The 15,450-nt window shown below is 44.1% G+C and overlaps 1 protein-coding gene across 1 annotated transcript in view; it reads left to right on the forward strand.

Annotated features, from left to right (window-relative positions):
- ADAMTS14 (ADAM metallopeptidase with thrombospondin type 1 motif 14) overlaps positions 1-15,180 on the forward strand; it is a 118,403-nt gene extending 103,223 nt beyond the window's left edge. The window contains exons 20-22 of the mRNA XM_075842728.1: positions 102-231; positions 2,300-2,407; positions 13,659-15,180. Coding sequence (XP_075698843.1) covers positions 102-231; positions 2,300-2,407; positions 13,659-14,215 — 795 coding nt within the window. The 3' untranslated portion in view covers positions 14,216-15,180. The remainder of the gene's footprint in view (positions 1-101; positions 232-2,299; positions 2,408-13,658) is intronic.
- The last annotated feature ends 270 nt before the right edge of the window (positions 15,181-15,450 follow it).

Here is a 15,450-nt window from a genome sequence, read left to right on the forward strand (position 1 = left end):
ACTTGGAAGATACTTCACATCCTGCATTCTCAGAAGGAAATCTCTACACTTCCACAAGCTGTGTTCTTTCTTGATTGATGTTATCTTATTGGCTTTCACAGTGCTCATCAAGTTGCGGCGAGGGCATCCAGCAGCGCCAAGTTGTGTGCAAAGCAAGTGATAATGTTATCGGTCAATGTGAAGGCGAAAAGCCTGAAACAATCCAAGTCTGCAAGATGGCACCATGCCCAGGTACGGTAATAAGATGCAGCAGTGACATTTAGTTCTTGCTCTGGTTGAATCTGAACAACATTTGATTTCTTGAAAATTTGGTGTCATTTTTGTTGGAAAGGAATGCCAGTGGAGGTTGTCGAGACCGCAGTGACATAGTACAGCTTTGGATGCAGAACAGCTCAACCTAAACATATATATGGCAAATGTAACAAAAAAACAGTGCTCTAAGGCCCCATTCACATCACTATTGTGCTATTCGCCGAGCGTATACGTTATTTTATAAAAACGTGGACCATTGAAAACGTATACAAACATGTACCATTTTCTGTTTACGTCTGTTTTATTATAGCGTGTACGTTTAGCGTATACTCATACGTCGGTATACGTTTCTGTCCATTTTTTACCTAAAAAAAGTATACTTTTTTTTCTTTTAAAAGTGAACACTGATAGAAAAAAAAGCAAAAAAACTGATAGTTTTTCTATATGAAAAAGGAACAAACATACAGTATAGCATACGTCGTCCATGGAGAACAATGCTAAAAAAAACGTTACGTGGCGTATACCTTTTTTTGAAGTACAGAATAGCATAGCTTTTCAGTACTTTCAAAAAAACAATCAGCGTCATACACTTCTATCCATTCATTTTTAGCAGTACTCGCCACACAGCGTGATCTCGTGAAATCACGCTTTGCAGTCACATACTACCACATTAACTTTATTGACGTGTTTTGAGAGTGAATTGACATTGCCTCCAGCCAGGACGCAATGTCTATTCACACTCCCGACACTTCGGTAAATTTTCTTGGTGACTTATTCACACAGAACGGCGTGATCTCGCGAGTTGTCTCACGCCACGCCCAGTTGTCTATTAAGAAACGAATTAGCATAAATCTAAAATTGCTCATAACTTGCTCAAAATTGATCGTTTTTCAAAATAAAAAACACTGTTGTTATCTACATTACAGCGCCGATTGCATTATGTAGGAGATAGGGCAGTTATAATGTGGTGACATTGACTCTTTAAGTGCTTAAACCTTGCCTGTATTAACAATTTAGGCTTCGTTCACATCTGCGCCAGGGTCCCGTTCCGTCGGAATGGGACCCTGACTGACACAAACGGAAACCAAAGGTTTGACAGAATCAAAAGTGTAGTCGACTGCGCTATTGATTCCGTCAAAACGACGGAGCCCTTACACAACGGTGTCAAACGGTAACCATTTGCACCAGATCCGTCACCATTGAAATCAATGGTGATGGATCAGTTTGGATTCCGTTCATGGGTTCCCCTGACTGAAAGGTCAGACGGTACCCATGAACAGAACTCCGACACTGATGTGAACGAAGCCTAAGACTGTTCACGCGAGCATTATGGATCCTGTTCACAACAGAGCTAAAACAAATCTGATTGAGTCGATGGCAAGAATAGTGCTGCAGACTACATTATTCTTTCGTCAATAACGTCCATGTGAACAGAGTTCTTCATACAGCATTAAGCGTGCTTTAAAGTGAAAGGTAGAAAAGGCTGCAATACCTGTGAATCACCGCTACATGCGCGTCGACTATTCATAATGAGTAAGAAGAAATTAAGGGGAAGCAGCGCCCGTACTAGTGCTGCCGCGCCTACAAAACAGGTGATCGGCAGGTGTCCCAGGAGTCGGACAAGGACCCATCAGCTATTGATGGCCTATCCTGAGGATAGACCATTCATTTTTATCAGCTGGAAAATCCCTTTAATATATTTCTGCCATCTAGTGTCAAAATATCACACTATGTGACGTCAAAGTTAAACCCAGCAACAAGCAACACATGTGTGGAAATAAACTAGGACTTTCCGTTGTAAATAATGCTAAAGAAGGGCAGCAAATGAGGCCCCTATCCTAATCTAAATGTGATGCATACGAAGTGCAGCTTGTATTATTTAGCAACGATCTACATTTCTGACCTTCTGCTTAGTAGAAACGATGCTGACCAAATTTCATTTGGTAGTCTTAAGAACTTAATGAATAATTACAAAGCAAAATTCGCAATTTTATTCTGTGAATGTCTATTCTAAAATAATGTTATAATAATTATTGTTGTTTTTCAGGAAAATCTCCAGGGCTTCCACAACAAGCAGAAACCAGTGACTTAATTACCCCCAAAACACATTGGGCTCCCTCAAATTCTCCTAAAAATCCTGTGAATAAAATATCAAGTAAGTAATTATATTTGTTGTATGCGAAATACACCGCACAACTCATGACAGCAGGGGAAGACAAAAATTCTAGGCATCCGAGCAGTGCTTCAAGGGTTTTTTTTTCCCATCAGGGACATTTATGACATATGCACAGGATATGCCATAAATGTCAGATAGATGCGGGTCCCAGAGGTGGCCCCTTAAACCCCGTTCTAGAATTCTGTGTTCCTGCTGGCGCTTGTGGTTTCCGACCATATAAGAACAAAACAGCATAATTCGCTGAGCTACGCTGTTTCAGTAACTCCCGTAGTAGTGAATGGAAGTTCAGAAACAGCGTAACTGCCATTCACTTTTATGGGACTTATTGAAACGGCGTAGCTCAGTGAGTTACGGTGTTTTCTTCTTACATGATCAGAAATCACAAGTGTCAGCAGGAACACAGAGCGGTAGAACAGGATTCCGGGGCCCCATTCTAGAGATAGATGCGGGTCCCAGAGGTGGGACCCGCATCTATCTGACATTTATGGCATATCCTGTGGATATGTCATAAATTTCCGTGATGGGAAAACCCATTAAGGCCCCCCCATCCCAAAAATCGAAACTCAGCACCTCAGTCAGATGTAGCACTGCTCACCAATTGCAGAGCAAAAAAAACTAAATACATGATAAATGCAACACATTAACTTAGCCCAAATGGCTATCATAGCTATGGTGGGTGGTAAAGGCTCATTTTTGCCTGGGATCCCAGACCATTATTGGTCCGCCACTGTATGTCTTCACTCCTTTAGACAAACCAATCATCAGTTATAGTACAGATTCACCCTTTGTAACCTAATGTGAACTTATTTTTATATATCAGTGAAATTCATACACAACATTTCCCTACAATACTTCTGTTATTGGATTCACTAGCTTTACGAACAGGAGCAGTCTGATAATAGAGAGCAAATTCCTTAGGTTTTTCCTGTCAAGCTGTCAAAGAAAAAAAAATACTTTTTGATGTAGACTGCAGCCTGTATTTTAAATCTGTCATTGTTTTCAAGCTCTGGTATTGGATCTATCACCTAAGAAAAGTTTTTACAAAAATAGAAGTATATAAGGGAGTTGTTGTACAAGCAACTACCTGGTATATGAGTTTCCGACATCTTAAAGGGGTTCTCCACATTAGCCATACCCTGTTTGTTAGAAGAGTCACTTGACAATAAGCTAATGACAAAGATTCCCCCCGTTGGAAACCCCAGTGATTCGCTATAATCTGTGGGGAAACCTGGCTGTTCAGCTTCCCTGCAGCACCACCACAGGGGAAGTTAAGCATTACACAGTGCCTATTTATATCAATGGGTTATCTGAGCGAGAGATGTTCTTTGTAACCGCTCTCCACTCCGGCCAAGAGATGAGGACCCCCCTCTATTAATGCAGTATTCCCTAATAAGGTATATGAAAAAAATATTTTTTTAAACTTGGCAACCCCTTTATGTTTGATCATTCTAGTTAGACAAAACATGTCATGTTGCAACGTGGGGTGACTAGAGTTGTTTCCCTTTAAAAGAAGATAATCATAGATCAAACAAAATGTAAACAGTTCAAATTTACTGAACAAGTTCAGTGGCACACAAAGCGTTATGGTTACTATATCTTTAAGAGGCACAATATGCTTAGTGGTTAGAATTATGTACACAATCTTGACAGTTTCGGTACACAAGAGGTGGCACAATTTCTTAACGTTGCAGTATAGTTACATAGTTAGTACAGTTGAAAAAAGACACATGTCCATCAAGTTCAATAAAGGGAAGGGAAAGTATGGGAACGTTTAACCAACCAATTAGAGTGCTGAACAAACAAGGAATCTTTCCTCTGCAGGTTTCTGTTTAGATTATAAGGGCCACATCCAGAATATCTTATGCCTAGTTCACATCATGCTTTGGCCCTAAGTTTAGCATGTATGTCGGGAAAGCTCCCGATGTACAAGCTAAACGTGTCTATAGGGCTCCATTTGCCTGACGGGGTCGAAAACAGTGTCCTTTTGGCCTTCGTCAGACTGGTATATGTTGGTATACCTTTTACTATTTCATAGTAAAATATAACATTTAATCCTAAAGGAGTCCTGCAAACAAACCATATAGCACTCAGTATAGGTTTTCTTAACATGGCAGCCTATGTGTGATTAATGCCACTGTCCCCAAGAAGGTAGTGCTCGGCCCGGGGATACCGGCCCTGGGGAAGCTCCTGATGTTACTGTCAGTATATAGACAGTGTAGTAGCTTTCCCAGGGCCAAAGTTCAGGAGCAAATTGCTTCTGATGCTCTGTCCGGCGACTCTGGCGTTGTAAGGCTTCCCCAGGGCGCTCCCAATGGAGAGTGATGTCAGGAGCTTCCCCAGGGCCAGAGCACGTCTGATGCTTACTCTATTTTATGCTGCACTCCAGGGTCACATGCCTAATTTCCATACAGGACAGCTCCAATTATGAATGAAAAGGTGTCTCTAATAAAGTGGCCATTCAGTATAAATACATACAGTGAACATCTAACCGTGAACAAAATGGGCAATGCGTTAGCAGTTCCTAGGCTGCAAATGGAGGTTGTACACTTCACCCTTTTTACATTGTGGCTACTAAGGAGCTTCTTAATTGGGACAGTCCCTACCCTCTTGCATACTGTGATCAAGTCCAAGCCCAAAGGTAAAGCTACCCTTTTACCCTGTAGGTAATGAAGGATGGAATTACATACTGTAACTACTTGCAGGAATTTAGACCCACTGGGTCCCTCCGCTGTAACGGAGCAGCTGCTTATCAACAGAGTCTGTGAGAGTCAGTAAAGATAAAGTAACTGGAAGGTCAGAAGTGGGTATATGCCAGACAGTCAGGGGGAAGCAGGCCTGTGCAGGATAATGAAGTTTGGCTAGGACACCGGACTGGAGTAGTGCAGTCGTCTAGGACACCAGACCGGAGTAGTGCAGTTTTCTCGGACACTGGACTTGGCTAGGACACCGGACTGGAGTAGTTTAGTTATCTCGGACACTGGACCTGGCTAGGACACCGGACTGGATTAGTGCAGTCCTCCTCGGACTCTGGAATAGGCTAGGACATCGGACTCAGATGGTGAAGTCGTCTTGGACACATTCAGCTTGGCACGGGCACCGGACACAGATGGTGAAGTCGTCTCAGGCACTCTGTTTGGCACAGGCACCGGACACAGATGGTGATGTAGTCTTGGACACTCAACTTAGGCAGTAGAACTAGACACAGATACTGGATATGGGAAACGGGAAACCGGATACAGCTAAGGAACATTTGCAAGACAAACATAGGGAAGACACAACATTGGTCAGGCAAAGTGGAAGTGGACAGAGTCCCTCTTAAAGTCCCGGGTGTGCTGGGACTGGACAGGAACTAAATTGTTGGAGCACGCTGGCCCTTTAAGGCCAGGGACTAGCACGCGCACCGTAAGAGTAACAGCAGGGGGAGAGAGCAGTTTGTGCCAGCATCTCTGGAGGAGGAGACGACGGCAAGTCCTGTAAGGCCTGTGGTCGGGGCTGCCAGAAAGTGGGAAATGCTGGCTGTCAGCAACCGCGGGCATTACATATACCTACCAACATTTGAATCCTAAAATGCAGGCCATTTAAGCCCAGCACCATCCCAACCATGATGCCCAGCCCCCAAAATGTTCAGTTTTCTGACTCTCCCGCCAAGATTAGGACTGTTGGCAAGAATGGGATTAGGCCTGATTATCCCTAGATCTCAGGGGTTGGACCCCCAATGACCATGAGAATTAAGAGGCTGCAGTGCTCACTAGAGCACCAGTTCCTCTTCCAATTCTTTACAGACATAGCGATGCTCTCGTCCAAGCACTGTGTTTGGGATTGCCTTTTTGTTCTCTTGGTTGGTGAAGTTCCCTGTGGTTGACCAATTAATTACACATTGGTGGCATGTCTAAGCCTTCGTTCTCATCTGCGTCGTGACTCCGTTCATGGGTTCTGTTGGATCTTTCCGTCAGGGTAACCCATGAACGGAATCCAAACTGAAACATTCCGTTTGCATGACCATTGATTTCAGTGGTGACGAATCCGGTGCAAATGGTTTCCGTTTTTCACCATTGTGTAAGGGTTCCGTAGTTTTGACAAAATCAATACCGTAGTCTACTGCACTATTCATTCCGGATACTCAGTTTGCCGGACTCTGCGCTTTGTCAGGCATCAGTGGTGGACGTGCATGCGCTGCTACTTCCCTCTCATTAGGATCTATTAGCAGTGCACACCGGTCTCTGTGCCTGTGTGATTCTCCCCCTTCCCTCCTGCATAGACTCTGAGGATGCTGCAACCTGAGAACAGAGGTGTTAATTAGCTTTATAAGGCTATGTTCACATGTGCGTCAAAGGCTCCGTTAGAGGCCTCCGACGCAGATCTGGCAGAGTTTACCCGAGACAATAGCACAGGGATAGAGAAAGAAAATAAAAACTCTGATTTCTTTCTTCTGGAGAGTGCAGAGATATTTAGATCTCTATGTATAATGTGTGCTCACTCACCTCCTGACGGCCGCAGCCATGGGTCTGCGAGCGCTGACCCCAGTCTCCTCCTCGGGAGACGCCAGCACTCACTTCCGTTTACCTTGGCCGGGTCCTGTAATGTCAAAATTAGCGCATGAGTACCCTGGACTATAAGAAGAGCCCAGCCCCTTCCACCCATGCCTGAGCGTTGTTGTCGTACCCTAAGTTTGTCTAAGCAAATGGTCTCAAGTGTTTCCCAGTTCCCAGTGTTCCCCGTTCCTGTACCTGTATCCTGTATCCCGTGCTACCTGGTCAAGTGCCATGCTGAGCTATAGTCGTGCTGTTCTGTATTCCACGCCTGTCCTGTTACACCACGCCTGATATCTGCCTGCTGCCTAAGTCCCAGCCAAGCCGGTCATTGCTACTGTCCGAGCTTCCACAGGTACACTATACGAACTATAGACTGTGACCTGCATCCTATTGGCCAGCTGCCATACCATCAAGGCGGTATGGCCCAGTGGGTCCAGGCACCCCACGTGACACAGATGTTGCATTTTTTTGTGGCGGAAAGCGATTCCACCGCAAAAAAAGGCAACTCAGAAAAAAAATCTTATACTTACCCAGAATTCTGTGTTTCTTAGTCCAGGCCGGCCTCCTGAGATGACTTTTCATCCCATGTGACTGCTGCAGCCAATCACAGGCTGCAGCGGTCACATGGAATGAAATGTCATCCCAGGAGGCCGGCCTGCAGGACAACAGAGGGACGCCATGGCTAGGCAAGTATGACATTTTTTACATGCAGTTTTCCACAGCGGATATTCTGGCCGAAAAACGTCAACACAATTTGGTGCCGTTTTTCGGCCAGAATTCCCTGTGCCACAGCGTATCCGCCCTGTTTGAACATAGCGTAACTCTGTAGAAGAATTGGGGGTAACAGCAGAATAGGAAGTGTGTGTGCAAAAACAAGTCATGACTGGAACTTGGAAGAAGTCGAGAAGAGAAGGGAAAAAGAAGACGTCACATTTAAGTCACTGGCTGTAACTGTACTATGCTCACTATTCTCTGAATGTGACCCGTATTGGGGGCTGCATTATTTAGAGGTATGGCGGACGGTACAAAGCATATGTCTTTGGTTTTGTGCCCATGATCTTTTCAGAACCCAGCAATGCCTCTGGCTGCTAGTGCTGCATTAATGGGTCACTTAAGAGACCCAGTGATGCAGCTGAAAGTTACAGGTGGGCCACAGCCATTGGCCATAAAGAGAAAAGTTGCAGGGAAGGGGGGGGTGGGGGTCCAAGCTAAACCTTTGAACCAGGGCCCATGAGCCTTTACCTACACCCCTATATATATATATATATATATATATGTACACGTACACACACACACACACACACACACACACACACACACACACACACACACACACAGGGGTGTCCTTCTCAGTTAATTAGAATACCATCAAAAAGGTAATTTATTTCAGTAATTCAATTCAAAAGGTGAAACTCATATTATACAGATTCATTACACACAGACTGATCTATTTCCAGCATCTTTTTCTTCTAATGTTGATGATTATGGTAACAGTTAATGAAAACCCAAAATTTTGTGTCTCAGGAAATTAGAATATTTTATAAGCCCAAATTCAGAAATTATTTTTAATACCGAAATGTTGGCCTACTGAAAAGTATGTACAGCATCTGCCCTCAATACTTGTTCGTGTCTCCTTTTACATGAATTACTGCATCAATGCGGCGTGCAGTGGCGGATTAAGTAGACCATAGGCCCTGGGCTGTTACCCATAGTTGGGCCCCCCTTCTCCACCGCCGCCCTGTAACTATTGTTAACACTTTCTTTTTGTCCAGACATTAACAAATGGGTGTTACTACTCCCCTTGTCAAAAGGCTGTGTCCCCACATACTGACAGTCTCCAACCATCGCTGACAGTATCGCGCCGTGTAGGGACACATTCTCCTGACAAGGGGAATAGTAACACTTATTTGTCTATTAGTCCTGGACTGCACAAAGACTTTGTGAAATACAAGGATTTCCTATAATAAACATGTCAGTAGAGATGACAGATTGTCTATAAATCTAGTGACTCACAGGTGACGAGGTAGTTTTTTTCCTCTTCTCCATCCAGTCCAGACTTCATGACGACTTTTCCCGGCCATGACCTATTTCTGCAGAATTTGCCACTCAGATGTCTTTGGCTCCTCACTTTTCCAACATTTCCACACCTATAAACAAAGATAATATTATCATGGTGCCACACACTGTGCCCCTAAATATAATAGCACCAAACACTGCGCCCCTGAATAAAATAGTACAAACACTGTGCCCCTAAATATTATAGCACCATAGACTGCGACCCTGAATATAATTGTGTCAAACACTGTAGATAGCACCACACACAGCCCCCTGTAAATAGCGCTACACAGTCCTCCCCCTCTGTAAATAGCATCACATAGCCCTCCCCCTCTTGTATATAGTGCTACACAGCAATCCCCCTTAGATATAGTGATACACAGCGCTCCCTTCTATATAGTGCTATACAACAATCCCCCCTTGTATATTGTGCTACACAGCGTCTCCCCCCTTGGACCTGCAGCTCTTGTAATTGCTCAGTATAATGTCCCCCGTAGCTGCCCCCATAGTATATTGCCACCCATAGCTGCCCCCACAGTATAATGCCCTTCATAGCTGCGACACAGTATAATGCCTCCATAGCTGCGACACAGTATAATGTCCCCATAGCTGTGACACAGTATAATGCCCCCATAGCTGCGACACAGTATAATGCCCCCATATCTGCGACACAGTATAATGCCCTCATAGCTGTGACACAGTATAATGCCTCCATAGATGTGACACAGTATAATGCCCCATAGAGGGGACACAGTATAATGCCCCATAGTGGTGACACAGTATAATGCCCCATAGAGGTGACACAGTATAATGCCCCATAGAGGTGACACAGTATAATGCCCCATAGCGGACACAGTATAATGCCCCATAGCGGACACAGTATAATGCCCCATAGCGGACACAGTATAATGCCCCATAGAGGTGACACAGTATAATGCCCCATAGCCGACACAGTATAATGCCCCATAGCCGGCACAGTATAATGCCCCATAGCCGACACAGTATAATGCCCCATAGCCGACACAGTATAATGCCCCATAGCCGACACAGTATAATGCCCCATAGCCGACACAGTATAATGCCCCATAGCCGACACAGCATAATGCCCCATAGCCGACACAGCATAATGCCCCATAGCTGACACAGTATAATGCCCCATAGCCGACACAGTATAATGCCCCATAGCCGACACAGTATAATGCCCCATAGCCGACACAGTATAATGCCCCATAGCCGACACAGTATAATGCCCCATAGCCGACACAGTATAATGCCCCATAGCCGACACAGTATAATGCCCCATAGCCGACACAGCATAATGCCCCATAGCCGACACAGTATAATGCCCCATAGCTGACACAGTATAATGCCCCATAGCCGACACAGCATAATGCCCCATAGCTGACACAGTATAATGCCCCATAGATGTGAGTGACACAGTATAATGCCCCATAGATGTGAGTGACACAGTATAATGCCCCATATGTACATACCTAATAAAAAAGAAAACATAATTACTTACCTATCCCGGTTCCCACGACGGTGGGGGATGCTTCTCTTCCTCTGCACTGTGCTGTGAGTGACTCCGTGCAGGCAGGCGCGATGACGTCACTACATCGCGCCTGCCTGCACCGAGCCGCTCACGGCAGAGTGAATGCTGGGGCGAGGCTCCAGCATTCAACCCAACTGAATCTGCGTCCTGCGGACGCAGATTTAGTTGGAAGCGGGCAGCGCTGCATAGTTTTTGAAGTTTGTGTGCGGTTCGGGCCGCGATGGGCTCCCTGGCAGCCTCGGGCCCCCTGGCAGCCTCGGGCCCCGGGCGACCGCCCGAACCGCCCATATTATAATCCGCCATTGGCGGCGTGGCATGGAGGCGATCAGCCTGTGGCACTGCTGAGGTGTTATCAATGCGGCGTGGCATTTTGGTGATCAGCCTGTGGCACTGCTGAGGTGTTATGGAAGCCCAGGTTGCTTTGATAGCGGCCTTCAGCTCGTCTGCATTGGTGGGTCTGGTGTCTCTCATCTTCCTCTTGACAATACCCCATACTTTAGATTCTCTATGGGGTTTAGGTCAGGAGAGTTTGCTGGCCAATCAAACGCAGTGATACTGTGGTTATTAAAGCAGGTATTGGTACTTTTGGCAGTGTGGGCAGGTGCCAAGTCCTGCTGGAACATGAAATCAGCATCTCCATAAAGCTTGTCAGCAGAGGGAAGCATGAAGTGCTTGAAAATGTCCTGCTAGATGCTGCGATGACTCTGGACTTGATATAACACAGTGATCAACACCAGCAGATGACATGACTACCCAAACCATCACTGACTGTGGAAACGTCAGACTGGACCGCACGCAACTTGGATTGACGCCTCTCCACTCTTCCTCCAGACTCTGGGACCGAGATTTCCAAATGAAATGCAAAATTTACTTTAATCTGAAAACAGGTTGGTCCACTGTGTTATATTAAGTCCAGAGTCAGCGCAGCGTCTACCAGGAAATTTTTCGAGCACTTCATGCTTCCCTCTGCTTTATGGAGAGGCTGATTTCATTTTCCGGCAGGATTTGGCACCTGCCCACACTGCCAAAAGTACCAATACCTGGTTTAATTACCACAGGATCACTGCGCTTGATTGGCCAGCAAACTCGCCTGACCTAAACCCCATAGAGAATCTATGGGGTATTGTCAAGAGGAAGATGAGACACCAGACCCAACATGGTGTACATAACAGAAGTAGCCCAAGCAGCTGCTATAGGGCCCATCAGAAGGAGAGTGGGGCAGCTCATGATAGCCCTATCCCCTTTTCCATGGGTCGTGTGTGCCAGGGCTCCCAACAGGACTCATTTCCACAATTACAGCAACTCTAGTAAATAAGGGAAGGAGAGACTGCACTATGCTACATTTCTCTCTTTACATTTCTCTCCTGAAAAGAAACAGGATGGGACTGTGGGTGGGCAATGAGCATTGGAACCTCCTATCCCAAAATGGTGGGGTGTGATGGCATGAATATGCAATAGCAGGGGCCCCCACTTTATTATTAGGTTGCTTCTGGTCTATGTGCTCCCCACTAATATTAAAAGCTGCCACATAATACCATATTTTAAACAGCCCTGATGTTCCCTGCTATGCTGAATGAAAGTAAATACATGTTTCATAGATTGTATATGTGGCATACATGCTGTATACGTAATAGTCTCTACGGTTTGAGTGGAAACATATATTATCAATACTATAATACTGCCATCTAGTGTTCATATTGCTAAATTCATTCACAAATGGTCTACGTCATGAAAATTTGAAATACATGATTTATCTCTACCCTTGTACTGCTGAACTAGCGGGTACAATAAGCAGCCCTGCACAGTGCCACTCTGGGGGTTACACAATAGGGTAGAATATGTGGCAGCCCCTCTCCAGCACTGAGTAATGCCAAGAAGGACTTTGTATAAAAGTTCCCGAAAACAGTGACCAATTACTGTTTTAGCTCTGAAGTAAAGCCTAGTTACAATCCACATAAGTAGAGTTACAAAACATTAAAATTCGTAATATAAGCTAATTTTCTTTATTTGACAGCCAGCAAACATCTAGATTTAATATCTACAATTTGTGTTTTGTCTATTATATAAACACAATGGAATGGAATTTTCATAATCTCAATGGGAAAATGTATCAAAACTAGTTCAAAGGAATGTGGAGGAGTTATCTATAACAGCCAACCCAATGTGACTGATTTAGGCTGTATTCAGACGAGCGCTGTAAAACCCGCCTGTGTGTTATCAAGGAAAAAGTGACGATTTTACATCACAGTTGAATTTTAGTGTCCATGTAGCATCTGCGATTTTCAGTTTTTCCAGTCAGTGAAGAAATATGACTGTTTTTTTTTATCAGTATCTCCTAGCAGCCTACCCATGAAAAACTAAGTGCAGTTGGATAGCCCCAGTGTGCAATTCGCTTTTTTTTCTGTCCCACTGACTTGAATGGGACCAAACGTGTGATTGTTGCGATTTTCTCGTGTATAAACCCAGACATGTAAATGAGCACATTGACTTTAACAGGGTGCTGGCAGTTCTACAATCTGATAACACCCAGACGTGACCATCGCTTGTCTGAATAAGCCCTAAAGAGGATCGATCAGTAGTTTAGTAATGCCCAATCTCCTAGCGAATCTAATAGGCGCTGTCACACTGATGATGTGAATGCTAGTGAAAATTGTGTCCCAAAAAGTTTTTTATTTTAAAAGTTATGAGCTTTTTTCTAAATATGCAAATGAGGCTATACTAGACAAGTGGGTGTCACCACCAGTGATTCCCCTGAGGTGGCGCTATCTCACAGCCTCGGACGCTGTCCTATCAGCATGAAGCTGCTTCACACAGTGTGAGAGGCTGAGGCTGAAGGGAAGGGGGATCACTTCAAATGTGACAGCGCCTATTAGATTAGCTAGGAGATTGGAGCATTAAAGAGAATCTGTCACTAGTTTAGTAATGCACAAAGAACCATTAAAGAAATGAGGGCTAAAATCGGATTGGTTTCTAGAACAACTTCTCTTTTTCCCCCAAGCGCTACTTTTGATAAACCTTCCCCAACATGAATGTCTCTCTGCATAACATAGTTAACATGAAAGATATAACCAAACACTTCTTTCCTCTACAGAAGTCTCATGCCAAGGAGACAAGTCCATATTCTGTCAGATGGAGGTTTTAGCACGTTACTGCTCTATACCTGGATACAATAAGCTGTGCTGTGAGTCCTGCAGTAAGAAGATTGTTCCTACCAGCTTGAGCCCAAGTTCCGAACATGCAGCTCTGGAACTCCGGGCACCTGAGCGGGCTATCCTTCCTAGTCCCAACCCACCGGTAACCCCTGTTCCTACAGTTGTCTTGACTGAAACCTCTGTAGGTAACAGTCCAATAGATGCACCATTGTCTGCCCTTGGAGCTGAACAAACTCAACAGGGAACAGAGACCAACAATGTTACCACTGGGTTTTCAATGGTGCAAGAAAAAAACAGCTCGGTTACAAATGTAGGAAATCCTGGACTAGCAGAACACAGTGGTGGACTTTCTGAGGACATTGGTACACCATTCAATAAAACATCAGTCAGCAAACAGAGCAAGGTCAGTGCATTGGCATCTTCTGAAGTACTAAGACGAAGAAGGGAAGATACTGAAGAAGAGCACACAGGACAAAGCTCCTCAATGGCTACATGAGTTTCCTTACAAATGACAAGGAGGAGCTGGCAGCCTTATTGGGAACAGACTATTTTTTTTAAGTAAAAAAAAAATAGTAAAGAAAAGGCTATTTTACAGGTAGCACTTCTCAGTCATTGAGAAATGACAGAAATTGTAATGCTATGATAAAGTCTCTGGGCCTTCGTTTATTTTGGCCCTGTATTTTTACCTCACAGTGCAGCGTGAATGCACTTTATGTTGTCATAAGGGTGCTACCAACTGGATTCAGAACACAGAAAAGAAAAGGATTTCTGTCACCTCAGTTATTCAGGCCAGGGGTCGCGGTTATTTTTTTATTTTTTTTGAGCTATGAAGAAAAATGGTGCTTTCTTAAGTTTAGAATAGGTTAATTACCACCACAGTTTTACATGTAAGTGGTGCAGTATTTGTTTCCGATCATTTTCTGTACCTCAGTGAAGTTGGGTCAGTTGCAGTGAAAGTTTTTGATTTTAAAGCTCCTAGGGCTCGACAAGCCACATATATTAGTCAATTGAACTATCTGTAATTTACCCGACTTATGTAATCTTTTGCTGCTACTAGTTTATTATTATTATAAGAAGAAATTGAGGGTACAATTGTTAAGCTATGTTCATACATCACTGATTTATCTATAGCAAATCTGGCACAGATTCTTCACAAAATCCGTGGCAGAAATCCACAGCTGATCGTCGGATGCGGGTTAGTCCCATTGTAAACTAATCCATAGCTTTTCAGTACAGATATAAAATACCGCATTGTCAGCGAAACATGAGCAGATTCTGTCAGGATATAGGAGTAGAATACACCCCTAAATCCTGACATTTCTAAATGTGTGAACATTGCCTTACATAGTCTAGTTCTAAAAATTCCGAATATATACAGCACACCTGTCATTTTCCTTTTTATATTGGATTGCTCTAAAAAATATAAGTATAACCTTTCATCAATAATTTTCAGGTATTTTCATTGGTCGTGTGTACAAAAGTCTCATATTAATGCTGAAGCCAGTAATATTCTACTGTTTCTAGTTTGGTATTGTATCCCGCATCCCAATATTCAATTCTTCAGACTTGATCAAGCCTAACTGTTAGCAATGCTAGTCAGCAGCAAAGGCTTGAATTGACTGGTATATTGAGCAAGGTGCAAGGTGACATAAGTGGTACTGCATGGTATATAACCTTGGCTGGGTAAAAGAGAGACGGCAGATAATTATTTGTGAATAGTTTTATAGCCCA

Source organism: Rhinoderma darwinii, chromosome 11, assembly GCF_050947455.1.
Source record: "Rhinoderma darwinii isolate aRhiDar2 chromosome 11, aRhiDar2.hap1, whole genome shotgun sequence".
Taxonomy (NCBI): Eukaryota; Metazoa; Chordata; class Amphibia; order Anura; family Rhinodermatidae; genus Rhinoderma; species Rhinoderma darwinii.